General features: G+C 35.8%; 1 protein-coding gene across 1 annotated transcript in view; it reads right to left on the bottom strand.

Annotated features, from left to right (window-relative positions):
• Positions 1-375: 375 nt before the first annotated feature.
• LOC116174498 overlaps positions 376-19,657 on the bottom strand; it is a 69,760-nt gene continuing 50,478 nt past the window's right edge. Inside the window, exon 2 of the mRNA XM_031492432.1 lies at positions 376-670. Within this exon, the coding sequence (XP_031348292.1) occupies positions 376-670 (295 nt within the window). The remainder of the gene's footprint in view (positions 671-19,657) is intronic.

The following is a 19,657-nucleotide window of genomic DNA, read 5'->3' as shown; positions in this document are numbered from 1 at the left end:
CCCATAGTGGGAGTAATTGGCGCAATCTGGCAAATCATTTTCAGAAGATAATAGAGGTTATTCTTCATCCATCGGTACAGCTTCGCCAGAAGCTTCCCCATTATTAGCAAGGGGACTAGAGGTAGCTACTTGAGTCAATTCCGAAAAAGTAGTACGACGTGATTTCCTAATTTTAGTTTCCACGTCAAAGTTTAAATTTGCTAGGCGCAAATACGGTGATTTTCCATCTACAGTGGGTGGCTTAACTCGAATCTTTGTTGTACCAATACTTTTACACGGTTCGGAAGTTTCTTTTCGGGACCATTGTGGAACAGCAAGTGTTATCACAGACGACACATCACTTTCTTCGTGTTCTTCAGTCAATGACATAAATTCTCATCGTAGTTCATCGTATTTGGCTTTCATTTCATTTTCTACCATACGAATCTTCTCTTGGACACTCTGTATCTCATCTTGTATCATACGTCTTTCTTCTTCTTGACCCGCTTCGATTTTACTTTCCGCGGCTTCTACTTTGGTTGCCACGACGTTTATTTCAGCTTGACCGACTTTCATTTCTTGCATTAATTTCAGGGGTTGCTCGGAGTTGGAACTAAACTGAAACGCGATTCGATTTGCTTGTATGGTAAACCCGAGTGTTCTCGAGTGTTCGCGAGTCTGTTCAAATGTTCTAGAACAAAACATGTCCTATTTCCGAGAAAGATTACGTCACATCCGCCTTCGTTCTTTATCGCTGATGACTCTTTCACGCCGCCTCGATGTCTGTCGAAATTTCTGGAGTGTTCGCTACAATATATTTGCGACACTATAATTTTTCCTTCACACAACCAGAACTATATCCTTGTAATACAACCATGCGTATTTATTTGGTACTGTACAGAGTATAGTTGCGAACTTGACACCGGTTAATTATACGTAAGTAAATAATATCTATACAAAGTGTAAAATGCACCTACCAATAGTAAACTTCAAATGATTCGATATTTTTGTGCCTATTCAACTAGAATGAAAATTCGGACTGTATTATAAAGGGAACGTGATTCTGAAATGAATAATCACATTTCTTGAACTGCAATGAAGTTGAAAAGTCGTAATTCGCAAGGCTATCTGGATATTTGAGGAAATTACAAGTTTAATTATTGAATATATTTCGATGAATGTCCGGGGATAGAACGATAAAATTCATAACTTTTCTTTTGGAAATTTTCAATTTTCCGGACGTAAAAGTTTATGTAAAGATCGATCAGTTCTTGGAGAATTATATAATAGTACATTTTAGATACCTACTTATTTTTAAGTTAAATTACAGCATACAGAAAATATGGACATATTTTTATGTTACCATCAATATCCTTATGTCCCGTGTATGGAATCCACTGGTTGCCAGGGACTCTTGACGCCAAATATGTTGTATTGTTATTTATTTGAGTTACGGTGTTTGCAATAAATGGGTGAAAATTCGGGATGTTATAGAAGAGGTAAGTAACGTTTACGAATCTGAGAAACTGATTTCATTACTTCGTTCTACAGCGTTACTTAAAAGGGTTGCTTATGAAAGAGTAAAGAGGTCAGTAAAAGTTTCGATTATTTCATGTTTTGACGGACGAGGTAAGTAGCCATCTTTATAATTTAGTATAAACCCAAAGGATCTTTATCCCTTACCTCTGAACTTACTATTCCCGACCAATCTTCTTTGAATACCCCTGGGTCATGACGAAGGGAATTTTTCATCCTCTAGGAATATAACTCTTACGCGTAAAGAATAGAAAGTATACGAATTCACAAATCTGGACAAAACTTTACTGCTTTAGGGCGAGCAAAAATTAAAATCTAACTTTTTTTCATATAAAAGGCATACTTTCTCGGTCGGATTTTTAAAGTGCCACTTTGTAATAACATAAAAAAAGAGTACACGAAGAAATTTATTCTAACATTTTAACCGACACTAACTACACTATAAAACTTTAATTCTACTCAAGTGTTTCGGTTAAGTGGCCGACCTGAGGGATCGAACTTGATTTGAAAATGCACTTCGGGGTTTGATCGAACTCATGGGGGCGATACACTTAGACAGTGAAAAACTAGCGGTCTACATTCAATTTATCGTATTCTCGTCGATCAATTCTGGTAATATATGCAAACGATTCGGACTGGCGAGGTCAGGTATACCTTTACTGTCTACGTTCACTCGCTACTTCCGGCATAAATTTTCCAAAGCGATAAGTAGTAAGGATGGGAAATGGAGAATCGCGAGTTAGTCTACGCATATATTCATCTGCTGACTGTTCTAGAAAAAAAATCCATTATGGTAGATGAAGGAGAGACGCTGTAGCGTTTACATAGAAAATTCATAAATTATTTCCGTGGTATACTTCTTGATATAGCGCACAAGGAGGAACTTAAACGTGCAAGATAGCTGTCGCTATAAAAACACTAAGTGCTTATGAAAACATGGCAGGATGTCACAGATTAAGCGTAAAAGGTTTCTTTTGTATTAGTAACGTTATATCTATGTCTAGGCCGCACTACTTTAAAATGAGGGAATCACTTTTAAGAGCTTAATTTTTTTTCGGAACCGTCAATCAAATTGGTGGGATTAAGCTATTTTGGGATCGTCTACCGTCTGGCGACTTAGAGCGCGGTTTTTACGCCCTCATTAAATAATGAGAGTACAACAAAAAATCACTTTCTTTATGGGGAACATTTACTACCGTTATCTAAATTAGTTTGACTTTTGAAGTGATTAATGAGATCCGTTACTGTAGTTTTAACCGCGGTTTATTTAACTACGTTACTTCACGAGTTTGCCATTATGTGGTCACGGTGCTACTCTGCCATAATTTACACGGGTAGCGTATGCGATATATCTGCAATGGCGCTTTGCTCGCCCCGCGAAGGTAAATACAAACAGCGGAAGTATCCTGAATTACGAATGGGAACGTGGACGATCAGAAGGATATTTACAATCTTAAATCCGTATTAATGGTTAAGTTAGGAATAAATATTTAGTTACCGCCCTTCTGCATTGCATGCAAGCAATGCTAGTGCAAGCGCGGTTTTGATCTCGAGCTGTGCAAATGAGTTATGGATGACGTGCAAGCATTCGTTCAACCCCAATTTAAATATAGATAAGGAAACGGACTCAAAGTAAATTTTTGATACGCCTCAACAAGCAAAACGTCAAGTTTGATGAAACGCATAGGCTTAGAGGCACATACATTTCAAATGCAATTGCGCATACAAGAAACGATTTGAACGTTTGTAAAGTTAACGTGGCGTTAACAGAGTTATGAATCCTTTTGAAGCAGCTTCTGTAAAATAAATAACAACGCGAGCTTTGAAATAAAAAATATTTCACCTGTTGAGAAACAACAAACAGTTACACTTCCGTACATATTGATTTTGGTCGTTTCAGTTTAATCAATTTTTAAAAGTCGAAAATTAATTTATCAGAGTGTTAAAATTATGTGATATCACAGTTTACTTTCAATATTAAATGACTTTGTTAAAAATTCCAATCATTTGTAGGAAGCGGTTCCTGAATTACTTTGTTTCAATGACAATGATCTTTATATTTTTACATTTCACTATATGTATATGTCTATATTTGTATTGAGAAGATTATTCCTATACTTTCCTGTCATCCGGAACTTTACCTAGTATTTCAGGTTATTTAGAACTTATTTTTCTCCAATTTCTCTAAGTGTTTCACACCTACGTTCCGTCATTTTCTGTGATATTCCCATTTTTCAAGTTTCTTCAAACTCCAAACTCCAAAATTTTGAATGCCTCGAAAATGATTACTTGACCAACGGCTAGCTTTATATGAAATTTTACTATGATTGTATTGAGGATTTTTGGTTTCCTAAAATTTAACTTCAATAACAGTAACTTGATTTTTGTATGGGTGTGCTCGAAAATTCAAACTCAAAATTATCAGAACGTTTTGAATATTATACTAATACTAAATCAAATGGTGCAAGAATTACAATTCACAATGGACAAGTTTTGCCATTTAAGATTTTTCCTATAAATTTAAATCTAGAAAACCATCTTTTGTCTAAAGCTATTCTAATATCCAAGTATGACATATTTTTATATACATAATAATATGCACTTTAATTGTGACGGACCTACTAAATGGGAAACGTGCTTCGATTAATTCTGAATGAATTAACTTTTAAAGAAATCCAGCTTTTTGATGATTTACAAATGGTAAAAATACATGCAAGACAAAACGGCATTAACTGTCTATAGGTTAAGTTCTTTAAAAATTTACCAATCATAAAATTTCTTAATAGTTTTAAATATTAAACAAGTTTAAAATGGCGATGTTGTTTTTCTTTTTAGATAAATGAAAAAATGGTATTCCATATACGACGGCCCTTTTGCAGGTGACGATGTTGATCCAGGTTTTGGTTGAATTTTTAAATAATACAACATTTTTCAGAACGCTTTTTTTCCGGTGTATTTTAAAAGTTACGAGCAAACCACCATTTCTATTTTTATCTTTGATGTTGATTTTTCTAATATTTAAGTGGCCGGTCTCCTGATATTAGATTTAAAATATTCATAAGGCTACTAGAATAATTTTATTTATATTTGTAAGTAAAAAAAAGGAGTAATGTATACGTAATACGTATATACAGTGTGTTCGACAGAAGAGGGTCACTACAATATCTCTTTTACTTTCAGCTCTTTCTTTTATGTCTAAGAACATGTGCACCTAATTTGGTTTCAATTGGTCAAGCCGTTTTGGCGGAAATGAGAGTACAGGCGGCCCGACAGCGAGACCGACGGACATGGGGGGGGGGGATCCCCAGTGCTTACTAACGTGCGGGTGGTAAAAATGGAGAAATTCGTGATTTAGAAAACATGCCGTGTGCTGTGAAGATGTGCGGTATCTGTTGTGTTACATGGCGAAATCGTATCGCGTACAAATCAATGTTCAAGACGGAACTTTGGACAAGTTCATTTAGGTTGCTTTTCTGTGTAACACAACAGACACTGGGGGTCACTCTCTTCCACCACCAGAACCAAATTCACGCGGTTCGAAAAAATCGACATATTTAGGACGTTTCAAATTTATAAAATTGTGACTCGACTAAGCTAAAATATCAAAAATGCATTTCACCACCCCTTGCGACAGCTACCTTTTTCTGTAAGGGTGAAATTTTTTACCCCTTCTATTATATGCGACAAACCTTAAAATATATCCTAAATGCAAAACACTAAACTTTAATCTACCTATTCCAAACGAAGTTTTTCCAAAACGCTGCGCAACCAGTGCTTGAAGCCAGGGGGAGTAGGAGTCGAACTTTATCAGTTAAATATGAATTCCTGCGTCGAAACGTACTCGCTTGCGAAAATTCAAACGCGAAGGTTGTTAAGACATTCTTGATTTTCAAGCTTCCCGAGTGTAAAAATTTCAACTCCCTCTAGACGCAGGGACCCGGCAACCCTTTGACGGTGCGGGATCGATGTATCGCCGAACCACAAACACAGCACAAAAATGTCGATCCTCTTGCTCGATCCATTCGCCGGCCGCGAATTTTGGTCGAAAACACTTTTCGAACACCTCGCTTCTCCCTAAAAATGAATGGCATTTTATGAGAAATCTCAGTACATCTACTTCATCTGTTTTCGCAATGCTGTCGCCTCGGTATCCGAATCCCATAAAAAACAATGCTTTCTTAATCTCACATACGCAACAAGGACAAACTTCATTTCCAACACGGTTTAAAATTTTATTTTGAAACTTTCACTACATCTATTCGTAACATCTATGGAAAATCACCCTCTACATTTCGACAGTCTGTAAAATTTCTATGAAATTCAAACCCCAAATTGCTTCACTTTTAGAAAACAACACTTAAAAAAATTAAATGCATTCAGCAAGGGCGTGTTTATTTCATTATCGCGGACCTTTTACGATTGACCCAAATTCCATTTAACAATGGCCATTACTGGACTACCGAATTTTGGAATCTAAATACCGGTAGCTAATCAGATGTGAGTCAGCAAACCTCGTTTTATTAGATTATGTCTAGTGTCAAATGAAACGCGCATAATTACCACGAATTTCAAGATTAGCTCCAGATTTTAAGACGTCGGTTTGGTAATGGATTAAAGAAGTTTTAATTTTTGGATGTTATCACCCGAGTACGCCCACCGGCTGGAAATTTCGATGTTCTCTTTCCGTATTTTGAGAATGTTATAACAGGTAGGCAACTGCATGAACTAGATGGGATCTTTTGACATTTTTCGCTTTGCTAGCCTGCATTTTAGGATTATCGGACATTTTCAACTAACTACATGCGAAATTAGATCACTCACTAGTAGGCGGGGGACACTTACTGACCCGAAGGCCCAATCTTTAAATGAGTATCTTTTGTTTGAAAAGTTTAAAAACTGTTCGACAATTTTGTTCCTTAACTCATCAGGTATGTGCACAACTCGTGGAACTCTCTCCATTTTCGTTGTTCAAAATCGGAAAGGGCATACCCGAAAACCCATTCAAAGACGTGCCACCAGTCTTTCTAACTTATGGTTACTGAGAAAAAAATTATAGAAGAAATTTCACCACTTTTGTGGGGGTGGCTCCCAAACTAAACACGTTAGACCCTCGGTTTATTTGAAAAAAGTGCTTGTTTTGATCCCCTCTATCACCCAAATTTTTACATACTTATATGTAACACCTTGTATATTAACTTGCTTGGAAGGAATTTCCTCAAATTTGGCATAAACGCTTCTATGTTGTATCAGTTAGAAAGGTTTCCATACTGGCGTCATTCTGTGGTGTTACCTATATTGAGCTTTTTGATCGCAATGTCATTGTGCCTCTTCGTATTCGTCATTCACTGGAGATTATGGGGTTACGGTATAATTGAAATTCTTCTTCAGAGGAATATTTAGTTGTTTTGATCACTGAATCAATTACGATAATTTTGCTGCTGGTTTCATAATGAGGATCCCAACGTTTCAAAATTCTTGGGTGATTTAGTATACCTAGTGGGTATAATTTAACTGTATACATATAACGCAGCACACGAAATTAATAACTGGCATGTCCCAATTGCTTAAAATAAATTAGAATTACTTGTCACGAGATAATGTTCGTAACCGTACTTTATACAACAGTATCACGTTTACATGCAACTGCACTCATCATCCCAAAACTACCTAAAACGTGCTCACGAGACAAACGCTTTCTATTATTGGAAATTACACTTTCCAGCTGTTATGTTATGTCCACAAGCCCACGACATTTTCAAATTAAAGCACTCAACCGAGACAACGTGCTTTTAATTAACGATTCAGCGCCCTTTAAAAACAAACCATTAAATTAAACCATTGTGAATCAAAATCGCTTCTTAGGAATACCTTAAATTAACTTGGCGCGTTTCGCAATTTCCGTTTTTCGGCCGCCCTACCTTTTATAAGAGTATAATGTTATTTCTGCTTTGGTATTTAGGTAAATTGTGATAAGGCAAGATTAAATTTCCTAGATCCGATTATACCAAAATTATTTTAAATTTAGAACTTACTTAATTAGAAAATTTCCATAGAAGCATAATAAGATCAACCAAGCGACCCTATTTAATTTAATTTCACTTTAGATGACGACACTTAAATACAAAATCTACCGATATCACGTCTCCTAATGCAAACAAAAGGTTTGACGGCTCTATACAAATTAAAGGGAAAGTGAAATTTCAGATCTGTTTTAGTTGAAAGCCGTTCTTAACCTTTTCCCCATAGAGGCTTTTCAATTCATTTGTGGTTACAGTTGACCGACCTGCAAAAAACGATCACCGTTCTGCCGTGACATATTTGATGGATTTAATAAATGGTTTTAAATCAAATCTTCACAACTTTCGCTTATAAGTTGTAGATAAAAGTAACTTCTTGTTTCTTGTTAAACTTAATTACATTTTGCAAGGTTTAGGAGTTCAACAAATGTTATTTATGGTCGTTTATTTAAACATTGGTCCAATTATACCTAACTAACTAACTAGTGGCAACAGACTTCTGTTCTGTATATTTTTCACTTCCGCTTCCGCATCCGACTCCGCTATTTCATAACGGAAGTATACCGGAATTTTTAAATATGTCAAGGTGCGTTGTGCGATGTTTTTGACCGAATTAATTATTCTAGTTTTTCTCAAATTTATAATAGTATTTATACTTCCGTCTCTGCTTCCGCTTCCGCAAAAATATTTGTCTTCTGTTTCCGTTTCTGCTTCCGTTATAACACTTCCGTTGCATCATTAGTAACAACTGTGTAACAACATACTGTACCAACGTACTCACTCACTAGTGTAGATCAGATTATCAAGGCCTCTCCCGTACGAGTTTGTTGTTGCCGTGCGGCTTATAAGGAGCTGTTGTCGTACGACTTGGCCTAAAGATTATGTACAGGTAGATGGGACTAGGAGTTTGTTACAAAACTCAATTTCTACAATAAAAAAACAATAATGCAAGTAAGCAAAGGCATTATTAAGTAGCCGCCGAAAATAATTTGATGTGCAAATTATTACACTTCAAAAGAAAAAATTAACTCATCATTGAACTACACAACGCCGTGCATTCTGTTAGAGTCTGTAACCAGACCTAATCTGCGCAAGTCATGTTCTCAGAAGGCGTCATGCATTTTTCAAGCTAAACTGTCCACTAGGTGGATCCCGAAGAAAGAAATTCAGCCAAGAGCAAGAAATTATATCCATCAAGCCGTCGCAGGATCTCCGAGAAGAGAACAAGAAAGTTGAAAATAATCTCCTCGGCGTAACAGCAACTAAGATTCTGTATCCGGTTCGTGCAGAGTGCAACTGAGGGACCAATTTCATTCTAGTTTCTACTCGTACATCGAAGAAACAGTCTCTGACTAGAATTATATAGGCGGTCCGTGTGGAGTACAGCTGGAGGAAAGACAATTTTCATTCTGATCGAAAGCAGTAACCTGAACGCTTCTAGAAATGCTGGTGCGCAAATATTAAAGATATGTACGAACAATTGTTCTATTGCGTTGTAGGATTTGATTCTTATCTAAAGGTGATTTAATCACCTACTTATAATTTGAGTGCCTGTAGAATTTAGATTCGCATACCTAAAAAATCCTTAATAATATATTAACGTATTTCAGGTCGATTTATTGTTATTATACAGAGTGTTTATGAAAATTACAATTAATTTTCTTTTAGTACCCCACGGTCATTCATTATACATTGCGTTTGCTTCATTTATAAACAAACTTGAATATTTCCTATCATTGCAAAGTGTGTTTTGGCCAATAAATGCTTTTCAACCATTTACTTTACAAGATGGTTCCGCCTCAAACCTCATTTACTAGTCATAGTGAGAAAAAATGAGTGACTGTGGAGTCACCTTTGGAGTTTTTCTTTACATGGGAAATCGCATTTATCTTGATCTTTCAAAGGCGACTAGACAGTCACTCATTTTTAATCGCCCGATGTGTATTTTACTATAGTTCATATACAGTGAATTTTTTTTTAATGCGAACATAGGAGTTTGCATGCAATGTAATTTCCCTTTATTCGATTTAAAAAAAAAACACATCAATCTATTGAGTGGTTCAAATGAGTAGTAGATACAATTAACAGCTGTCACATTTTTAAAAATACAACCGTCCAATTTAATTACGAAATCGGTTAGGTTAGTGCTTATAATGTCAAGGAGGACACTTCGAACATTTATTGTAATTGTTTTCGTTATTTATTTTCTTATTTTCTTCATTTATGTATTGAATAGATCAAATTAGTAGAATACCAGGTGCACATGACCTACAAATAATTGAAGGTTGGTTCACAATGAGTTCTGGTGTCAGAGCGTGGCCTGTGAGGTCAAGTTATCGTAAGTTTAAGAAAAATGTATCCTAAAGTTGCTATGGCCTCACATGGCTCCTTTAAAAAAATCTTACCGAGTGCTCTTCATCATCAAGACTATAGAGTTGCTGTTCATAGTCACACAAGTTGCGCGATTTGGGAATGTGAACCGCGCACATCTCATAGATTGATGTGTGTTTTTTTTTAAATCGAACATAGGGAAATTAGATTGCATGCAAACTCCTATGTTCGCATTTAAAAAAAACTCACTGTATAGAGAAAATAAGGTCCGTTTCCCTTTACCCTTTTCCTTAAGAAGCCATAAGAAAATTACTGACCGACAGCTACCCGGAGCACATTTACTTAACAAAAAACACCCGCAATTTAGTTAAGATGCATGAAGATTACCCAGAGGTAGAGTGAAGTACTATTAATAGTAATATCCGTTACATAGTGAGTACGAATTACCATTTCTACGAATCCTAGATAGAGGATTATGCATTTGTCCAATATTGAACTGCTCAAAGGGGTAGATTTAGACACCGTATAAATATGGTAAATTTATATTCGCCTTTTGTTTCTTTGAGGATTTTAATCTGTTGCAATGTTGGTAGTGGGTAGAGTTTTTGTTTCATAGTTCTTTCTTCTCGTGATAGAGCCCATTAGAATGCACTTTTCTATATTTTCCCTTCCTCTTGATTTTCTTAAGTTTTCGCGTAAGGTTTGCTTGTTGCTTTTATTTCTTCAGAGACGATTCTGTTTTAAAAGTGTTCATTTGTGCTACGATTACTTTTGTTGCATAGACATTTAGTCAGTTTTCTTTGTGTATTAGTTACGAGACCCACTCCGATTCCCGATATCTTCGGTTTTTATATACGTTACTCTTGTAATTACGAAGAAATTACTTGTGTGAGCTTGATTACTCTTCATATCCTTCAGATTACTCTTGTCTTTTGTTTATCCGATTACAAATTTTGGCAGACAGCACTCTCTGAGCTCGGAAACGTATGTGACTACGACTCAAAGGTAATATTTTAATTTCGTTGATACTCCGTGAGCATTAATGTTTGATTACATCTTGTTAATCGATACACCTAAATGGTAATTATTATTATATATTTGTTTGTGTTAGTCATTTAAACAATTTTAACTCCGTTATTCCAGCGGAAGTGCATTTAGATAATTTTATTATTTTCTGACTACAAGTTGGTCCCTTTTTTGCTGTAAATTTGACTTTTCATTCGGATCATATTTAATACCACTCGTAGAAATGGTTTGGCAAAGGTATGACATCGCTGTCTCTTTTTGTTCTCGAGTTAGACGAGGAACAGACGGACAGACGATCAAAACCATTACATAAGTTCCCTAAAAAGGCACGTGTGTCTTTAGTGGAAATGCTAGCAAAAAGTGTGTATGGAGTATTCCGTGAAAGCAGCTAGTAATTTAAGTACCTATTTTACCTCAAGGGGAAAATGTTTGTAGTGAAGGCAAATGCATATTAATAATAATATATTGACGCAACTCGAAAACTCATTTACATTTGACAGACGGAAAAAGGAAAACACATGTTTCATTTGCTTGTCTTTGGGTCTTCATTTCTACTAATACTTATCATTATTGTAATATTACACAACGAATATTAATTCAAGCTGGGACTCGAGGTATATGCAATTAGCACAACAAAGACAAATTTTGAAGCATAAATATTCAGGACGGTTATATAGCGATTGTCGTTCAGCTAAAATAAGACGAGTAAGTGTACTTCATTTAGAATTCGATTTAAATTAGGGATTTGGCGCAACCCTTAATTAAAATCCAAGGGACCGGCGACTCCCGTGCGTAACACATTTGAAAAACAAGATTTTGTCGAAAGGGAATACGCGGGATGTTGACGTATTGAACAAAATTTATGCAATTCTGGTCAAAGGTCCAACGTGGATTGTAGAAAATCTGATCAGTCAAGCGAATGACACGCAAGTTGCAATAATCGTTGCGATCTACGTACACGACATGATACAGGAAAGCGGAAGTGTCCAAAATGTGTAGGCTGACTTTGAATGGCATGATTTAAGGCGAGCCTCTCTAACCTGACATACAAACTTGATAGGGTTGAGTTAGTAGGTGTGGGAAATTATTACACGATTAAGGTATTGTATTGCTTCGGTACTTTTTTTATATTGCCTACAAGCTATTGTCTGACACGGGTATTTACATAATACGTTTACATCTTCTTCACGTAATTATTTGTGATGCAAATATTTATGTAATTTTTTACGCTCATATTGGGTTGGCGTTGGTGAGTGTTTTTTAAAGATACCTACCACTGCTATGCAATTTACATAATGCAGTATGTTATTAAAAAGTCGTCAGTATTTTCGAGAACAACACTCAATGTTTATGTATGAATAACTTAGTATTATAATAATAATCCTTATATATGCCTTTTCTCCCGTTAGCATATTACGAGTAGCATTAATAAAGAAAATATTTCGTGAAGTAATATTTTGGGACACATCATTGAAACTTATTTTTTTCATAATCCTCCGCATATAAAACAAAAAATAATAATCCGGAAAAAATAATAAGACATAAAAAAGAATTCTATTATTAAGGGGTATCAAAAATACAAAAATATATAAGGTATTCCACTAAAAAAACCATTTCGTCATACACACCACTTTTATGGAACACCCTGTATGCCTCTAATCTCAAATGTTTGAGGGCTATTGACCGCTTTCAGAAGCATGTCTCGCCCTGTATGCACTGTCAAAATATGCATAGGAATGTACACAAATTGTAGAGTACGTTAAGGATACTGTAAGGTAATGGGAAACTAGAAACAATGTGCAATAATTTACAAGGCAGGAAAAGTAGTCAGCTGACTACCTTTCCAGTTTCCGTGCATGTGATGTTAGCCTTTCATTTATACAGATTTGCAATAGTAATTAGAGCTCTCTGGAGGCTCCCCGTAAAGGGTTCTTGATCAATTTTAAAATGAGTTCTCACCATTGTCAAAATTAATTTTGAAAATGTGGAGGGGATGCAACAGTTACCATATTGTGGTTGAAAACCCTTATTAAGTAGTACTAAATAAAATCAACTTTTCACTATATGATGAATCTTACCTAACCCAAATTATTTGACCGACGGACGGATAATTCAAAATAACAAACTCTAATTTTAATTGCGGTTTATTTGTCTTAGGTACTATCAAAGCTCAAAACGCGAATTTCACCGACCTGATCTCTATGACGGCCCAAAACGAATTAATGAATTTCCTCTCTCTTAGAACCAACTAGTCTCTTCTCCACAACATCAAAATTGACAGTTTTTACAAGCTATGTAGTTTTTTTATTATCGACTGGATATGATTAAGCTATAATGTCCTTTATTTCTCATGAATTTAAGCTTATCAAGCGCCCTGGAATCCTAATCGAACTCTATCTTATTGTTTTTAATTACAAGATTCACTATGGAACTTCATTATTGAATTTCATCAATTTTGACCCAAGGTTCGAGATCATTTAAAACATCCAAACCAATCTTCAGTGTTTTCGTATAGCTGTTATTTAGGTTAAAAGTTTGTTGACATAATAATTGAGTACCCTCTTTCTCCATACACTTTTTTGGCATTGTTGCAATTGGTACTGCTGCTGTACTCGGAATTATTATGGAAGCAGGTGTAGAATAGTGACCATGTTCTTTTGTTGGCAGAGTTGGAAATAAAACTGAAAAGAATTAAAGTCGAAAAAAGAGTAAAAGAATGGGATCTGGTAGAATTAAGGGAGATGGATAGAGTATAGGTATAGGAAGGGCAATGGGCATTGAAATGAAAAGGGAGGTTGCAATAAAGAGTCTTGAAACTACAGAAGACAAATGGAAGAACATAAACAATGTGATAATCAAAGTGGCTAAGAAGGAGGTGGGGTATTTGAGAAGAAAAAGCGCAGAGAAGCCATTGATATTTGAAATGAGAGAAAAGATGAAAGAAAGAATATTACGGTTGAGGGAAGAAAAAATACCAACGACTGAAGAATGAATTAAGAAGAAAAGCTATAAGTGCGAGGGAGCAATGGTTGCTAAAATGCAAGGAGATTGTAAAAGCTCGATCGAATAGCAAGTCACGAAACACATAGTGTTCAAAAATATAAAGAACATGTTGTGGGATAAAGAGAAATCTCAAAGCAAAACTATTGGCTATTGGCAGCGAAAGCGCTGACAGGGGATAACCAAGTACTGAATAGATGGATGGAATATATGGAAAAGTTATACAAACCAACTGAGAAACCTGAACGAATAAATGTGAGGAAGTAAGAGAGGCAGACAAGGGTGAGAGTATTTTGATGTCAGAACTAAAGGCGGCTATTATAAGAGATATGGTTGCTGGGATAGGTTAAGTTAATAAAGTACCTTCAGAGGATGAAGGCATGAGCACACTGAGGGATTTGTGTAATGAGATTTTACGAGAGTGGAGTGTGGCCTGAAGACTTCCCTAGAACCGTTACGAAGGGATCAAGGAAATGCGAGGCCCATATTGCTAAGATTTCTTGCGGGTGTTGCATGGGAGGTTGAGGAGGATAATGGAAGTGGCAGTGGGGAAAGATTAATTTGGGTTCCCAAGAGATTTGGAAACCAGGGATGCAATCACAAAAAGGAGAAAGATATATAGAACGAGGAAGAACTGTTTGTGCCCAGTCGATCAGAAAGGAGCATTCGATTGTGTGAAATACGAAAAACTGTTAGACATATCAAGGGAAAAGGGTGTGGATTGGAGTGAAAGCAGATTGATCATCAACCTGTACACGAAGCAGGGATTGGAATAGGAAGAGGAGTTAGGCAGGGATGTTGATCACCACTTTAATTAATATCTATATGGTGCATATGGCGAGGAAATACTGGAAAGGGGGAGGGGGGTAAAAATAGGTGGCAGAAATGTAAGGTCAGTCAGGGTTGCTGATGATATGCTCATATTTGCTGAAAACATGCGGGAATTAAATGAAATGTTAAAAAGACTGGAGGAAATGGAAGACAAGTATGGATTGAGAATTAACCACAAGAATTTGTTGAAGGTAATGAAAGTTGAAGCAGAGGAAGTAATGAATGTAAGAGTCAGAGGAGAGATGGGAGTAATGCTTAACAGTAATATGGATTTATAATTGAGAAAAGCGCTGGTAAAATGTTTACTTTAGAAGGTTCTGTTGTATGAGTGTGAGGTATTGATATTGAATAAAAGAGAATTAGAAAGACTGGAAGCATTCGAGACGTGGACTTGTGGAGGAGGTTTAAATTAAAATGGAAGTATTAAGAAGAGCGGGGGGAGAAAAAACTATCAAGCAATATTAGAAAGAGAAAGAGAAACTGAGTATGTAGAGGAAATGGAATGTTGAGAGACGTATTGGAAGGATCGCTGGGATCCACGAACAGGCAAGCTGTAGAAAAATCCACCAACGAAACTGTATTCTAATTATAACGAGACACGTTACCAGAATGCTGTGTAAAATAAAGGCAACTGGTATTTCAAATAATCGATCCAGGCAGCATTAAAACGCTTACTAATTGATACATGATATTCATGCAGGTAAAAAAGGAAAAAAAAGGAAAGAGGTTTTTAATTTAATTAATTAACATCTATGTATTTCTTTTGCATTCTAAAACGAATGCTAAAAAACGCTTGCACTCCGGCTAAAAACGATACACGTTTTTAATTTTCTTTTTAAGCTCCCTTTTGAAGGTAAATTAATGAATTGATACCTTTTCTATTGATGGTTAATAGATTAAAATGTAGTTCTCGTGAACAATGGACCCGAATCTAATAGAAATGCTTTTTCAATGACTTTATACAAAGAAAACCCTTATTAAATTAAATCTCCTTCTTTTGTTCGACTTTAATTGTATATATTCATTTCAGTAAGTAAATGGCGCTGATGCATTACGGCTGATTAATTGTACGTTTCTTTGTACTTGCAAATGTATTTAAGGAAATGTTTGCCTTCTTCTCTACTAAATTACCATGAAAATCTAAGGGTCATCTGTTATCCACTAAACCTAGAATTAATAGCGTGCGAAGGGAGAGCACACCAGTTGGAAAATAACGACTAAATAAGTCTTGTTAGAATAGTTAAACTCAAATTAGTAATTCATAGTGCAATACGGCCAATAACCATATCATTAAAATACGACAATTACGGAAGTTTAATAATAAGGTTGATAGAAAACTTCTAGATCGATAAATTGATCAATTACAGCTATCGTGATGGAGATTCCTTAGTGTTCTTAGAAAGAATATAGATAATATGTTATTATAATGACATGACAGTCAAATTTGAATTTTTAAAATTAATTGGTAGGAGCTAGTGTGTTTTTACCAGAGTCGATCTGGAGCAAGCAATTATGCCCGATTTAAATATAATAACGGGTATTTTCTCAAGAATTAGAATTTTAAAAAGTTTTTTAATGTCGTGAATTAGAATTTGCATTATATACAAATCGATTTGGGTGCCTTTATTAAACCCATAATTTTGTTAAACTGATGCGTTTCGAGGGAGTTTTATAGTAATTATGATAATTCACAACCGTTTTCATGATCACCATGCTTTTATTTCGCATATTTTTCGTAAATTTTGTCTGGTAGTAGAGAGTGCTGCTTGTCAACATTTTTGAACTTTTCCTTGACTTTAAGAATTCTTTTTCTGCAGTGAGCAATTTTAGTATCGCAAGTTCGCGTATTAACATCTACTCTATTTTACAAATTGTATGTACATAAACAATATCAAAAGCATCGCTCTACTCCAATCATGGACTTCAATTACTATAAAACGAAAAGTACATGTGAGAATGTCAGTAGCAAGTATTCATGTTAAAAGTCCATTATCTCCCAAGCAAAACAAATTATAAATAGAGGAAGTGTTCATTAGGGGATCCCCTTCTCGTATATGCTAAGACACAAGAGCTAAAGTTCGCACGAGATGAGACGAGAAACGTAAACGGCGAACAACGAACTGCATGCGGTACTCCCTGAAACATAGAGGACCAGCACACTGATAATAGATTTCCTTGTGAATATATAAATAACTACTTAATAAAACAATATAAAGACATAATCATCTGTGCAGTACATCAAACAAACATGATTCAGATAACGATACTCAAAACAAAAGCGCGCTTCAAATATCATCATGCTTTCTATGCATAATGTGCATAATAACAGATTGTGCCATGAAATTCAAAGATGGTGGTTCGTACAAGATAGAAAAAAATGGTTACTACCTCTACTACCATACTATTTCATATTATTCCACTCCTCCTCTGTATTCTCACCCATTCCTTCTCTTTGGTCATCTAGTCTTACTATATACAAGTCCACCGCGTCTTTGGTCTATAACTGTATCTCCCCATCTTCTTGTAATCTTTCCATTTCTTGCTTTTTTTATCTTCATTGTTAGCCTTATTTCCCCGCTTTGTTGCATTCTTTGTCTCTTGACTTTCAATCTTGTGTTTCTCTTCCGATCTCTATCAAATTTCTTTTATTCCATGTTCTGGCATTTAAATCTCACCTCGGTTTTAGCCCCTTCTCCCTTTCATATATCATATTTTCTAATTTATTTTTTAACTTATTTTTTCTTACCCCTGTTAAAATGCCTCCCTGCTGTTCCCGTTATGATTTTCTTCTTTGCGAATTGGTTCATCCATCTGTATTCATTGGGTAACCTATTCTTCATTTTCTCCCAGTTCTTTTCTTCTATCTTAATAATAATAATAATAATAATACTCTTTATTATTACCTCAATTGCAAGTTTTGGTGAAGAAAGAAATTACAGTTTAGGTATCAAACAATTAAGCTAGTGGCGGAGTTCAGCATAGCTTTTTTCTAAATCTCGATTTATAAGAGCTGTTCTTCCGTACAAACTTTATTTACCCACTTCAATAATTGATATAAAGCCTCGGTAATCGCCTTTTATAGATAATTTATTGATTTCCTGCTTTTGATTTTTTTAATTTCTTTTCCATCATTATCCTTTTACTAGTACCTTTTTGAAGATTTCACTTCATCATTAATCAAATCTTCTAGTCTCCGAGCCCTTTGCTTCCCATTCTGTCACTTTATTTTTTCTACCCGTTTCGAACCTCTCTTTTCTTTTCTATAGATGTTTTCTGCATGCGTTCCGTATTTCCCCTCCCCACAGTTCACTCCATCCTCTCCCCACCACTTCTAAATTTCGTTGTTTTACTAAACACTCCCACTTTTTTTGGTTGCGTTGATCTTGGAATTTAATCGTTCTTGCTCCATTTCCTAAACATCCGCAATTTTTTACCATTTCCTCTTTTACTTTCTTCTCTAGTTTTTTTACTATCCAGCATTGACCCTCTGTTGATATGTTTTACTATTCTGCTACTACATGGTAGGAAAATGGTTCCACTAGAACTGTGCAATCTTTGATAGGAGAAATATTAGATACAATAAGTAAATCTAGTATCGTTGAGGAAGATTTTGTTACCCTTGTACAAGTGTTTATCATCTGAGTCAAGTTGTACGTTTTAAGGACTTCGTTAAGAGCACAGCTTGCAAGGGTCGTTCTACTCATATCAATGTTAAAATCGCCCATTATGATTAATTCATCAAATGCAAGATAAACAGAATTAATAATATTATCCAGGTTATCCAAGAAATGACCATGCGGAGAATAAGGCGGCTTGTATATTACACCAAAGGCATACACTCGATTACCTAGTTTAATTGTAATAAATAAGGCTTCAGTATTACTTCCCTCTCTGTTCTCAATAATCCTATTTCGTTGTTACCTTAACACTGTATTCTACATCTTCCACCCCTAATCTCCTATATCTCCATTTTACGTTCTCGCCCTTGCCTGTTTCTCCTTCTGCTATCTCTCTCGTTTCCTTCTTTATTCATAAGTCAGCTCATCATCTATTGTACAATCCTGCTTTTACTTTATTTCCCCATACTTCAATAATTGATATCGCCTCGTTTACGTTCGCCTCTATTTGTAGATTTTATTTTAGCCATTCCCTCGTGTTTTCTCTTCCTCTTTTCTTTTCCATCATTACTCCTTTTCACTATCTTTTCTCATTCCTTTCGTTCATTATTTTATTTTAATATAGTTATCATTCCCATCAATTCTTCTTTCTCCTTTTCCCTTTGCTCTCCCATTCCTTTTATTTCCTCCCTCGATCCCCCGTCACCTTCTCTTTCTTTTCTATTACTTTTTCTATGCGTTCCGTTTCCCCTCCCCACAGTTCACTCCATCCTCTCCCCACCCTCTAATTTTTTTCACTAAACCTCCACTTTTTTTGGTTGCGTTGATCTTAAAACGTTCTTGCTGCTCCTAAACACCGCAAACCATTTCCTCTTTTACTTCTTTCTTTTTTTACTATCCGCATTGACCCCTGTCTGCGCTACGGGCTTGCCCGCTTCCACAGCTCGGAAGCATTCGCCTCTGTCAGTCTCTTCAGAAACAAGTTCCTGGTAGTGAATTTTCCTTGGGAGCGGTAATACCTGCGGCACCCTATAAAAATAGGGTGAAACTTCTGGGAGACAAATATTCCGGGCGAATGTTCAAGAGACGAAGGGTGGGGGGATATTCCGTGGACAAATTTACTCTGGCGAGTTTTCAGGTACGAATTTACCACTGCGCACGGTCTTGATTTCAATCCCATCCCTACTTCAGATTTTTTCTCGTATGTCGAGTAGTTCGTCATATAAATAGGTATAGAACATCATCAGAAATTTCCCACCAAATCGACTCGGAAACGTGACGTCATGAGTCCAAAACGGCGAGAAATGTAAGTTTTAGGAA

The sequence above is a fragment of the Photinus pyralis genome, unplaced genomic scaffold (genome assembly GCF_008802855.1).
Source record: "Photinus pyralis isolate 1611_PpyrPB1 unplaced genomic scaffold, Ppyr1.3 Ppyr1.4_LG6, whole genome shotgun sequence".
Classification (NCBI taxonomy): Eukaryota; Metazoa; Arthropoda; class Insecta; order Coleoptera; family Lampyridae; genus Photinus; species Photinus pyralis.
The sequence above is the reverse complement of the archived record's forward strand: the minus strand, read 5'-3'. Positions and strand labels throughout refer to the sequence as shown.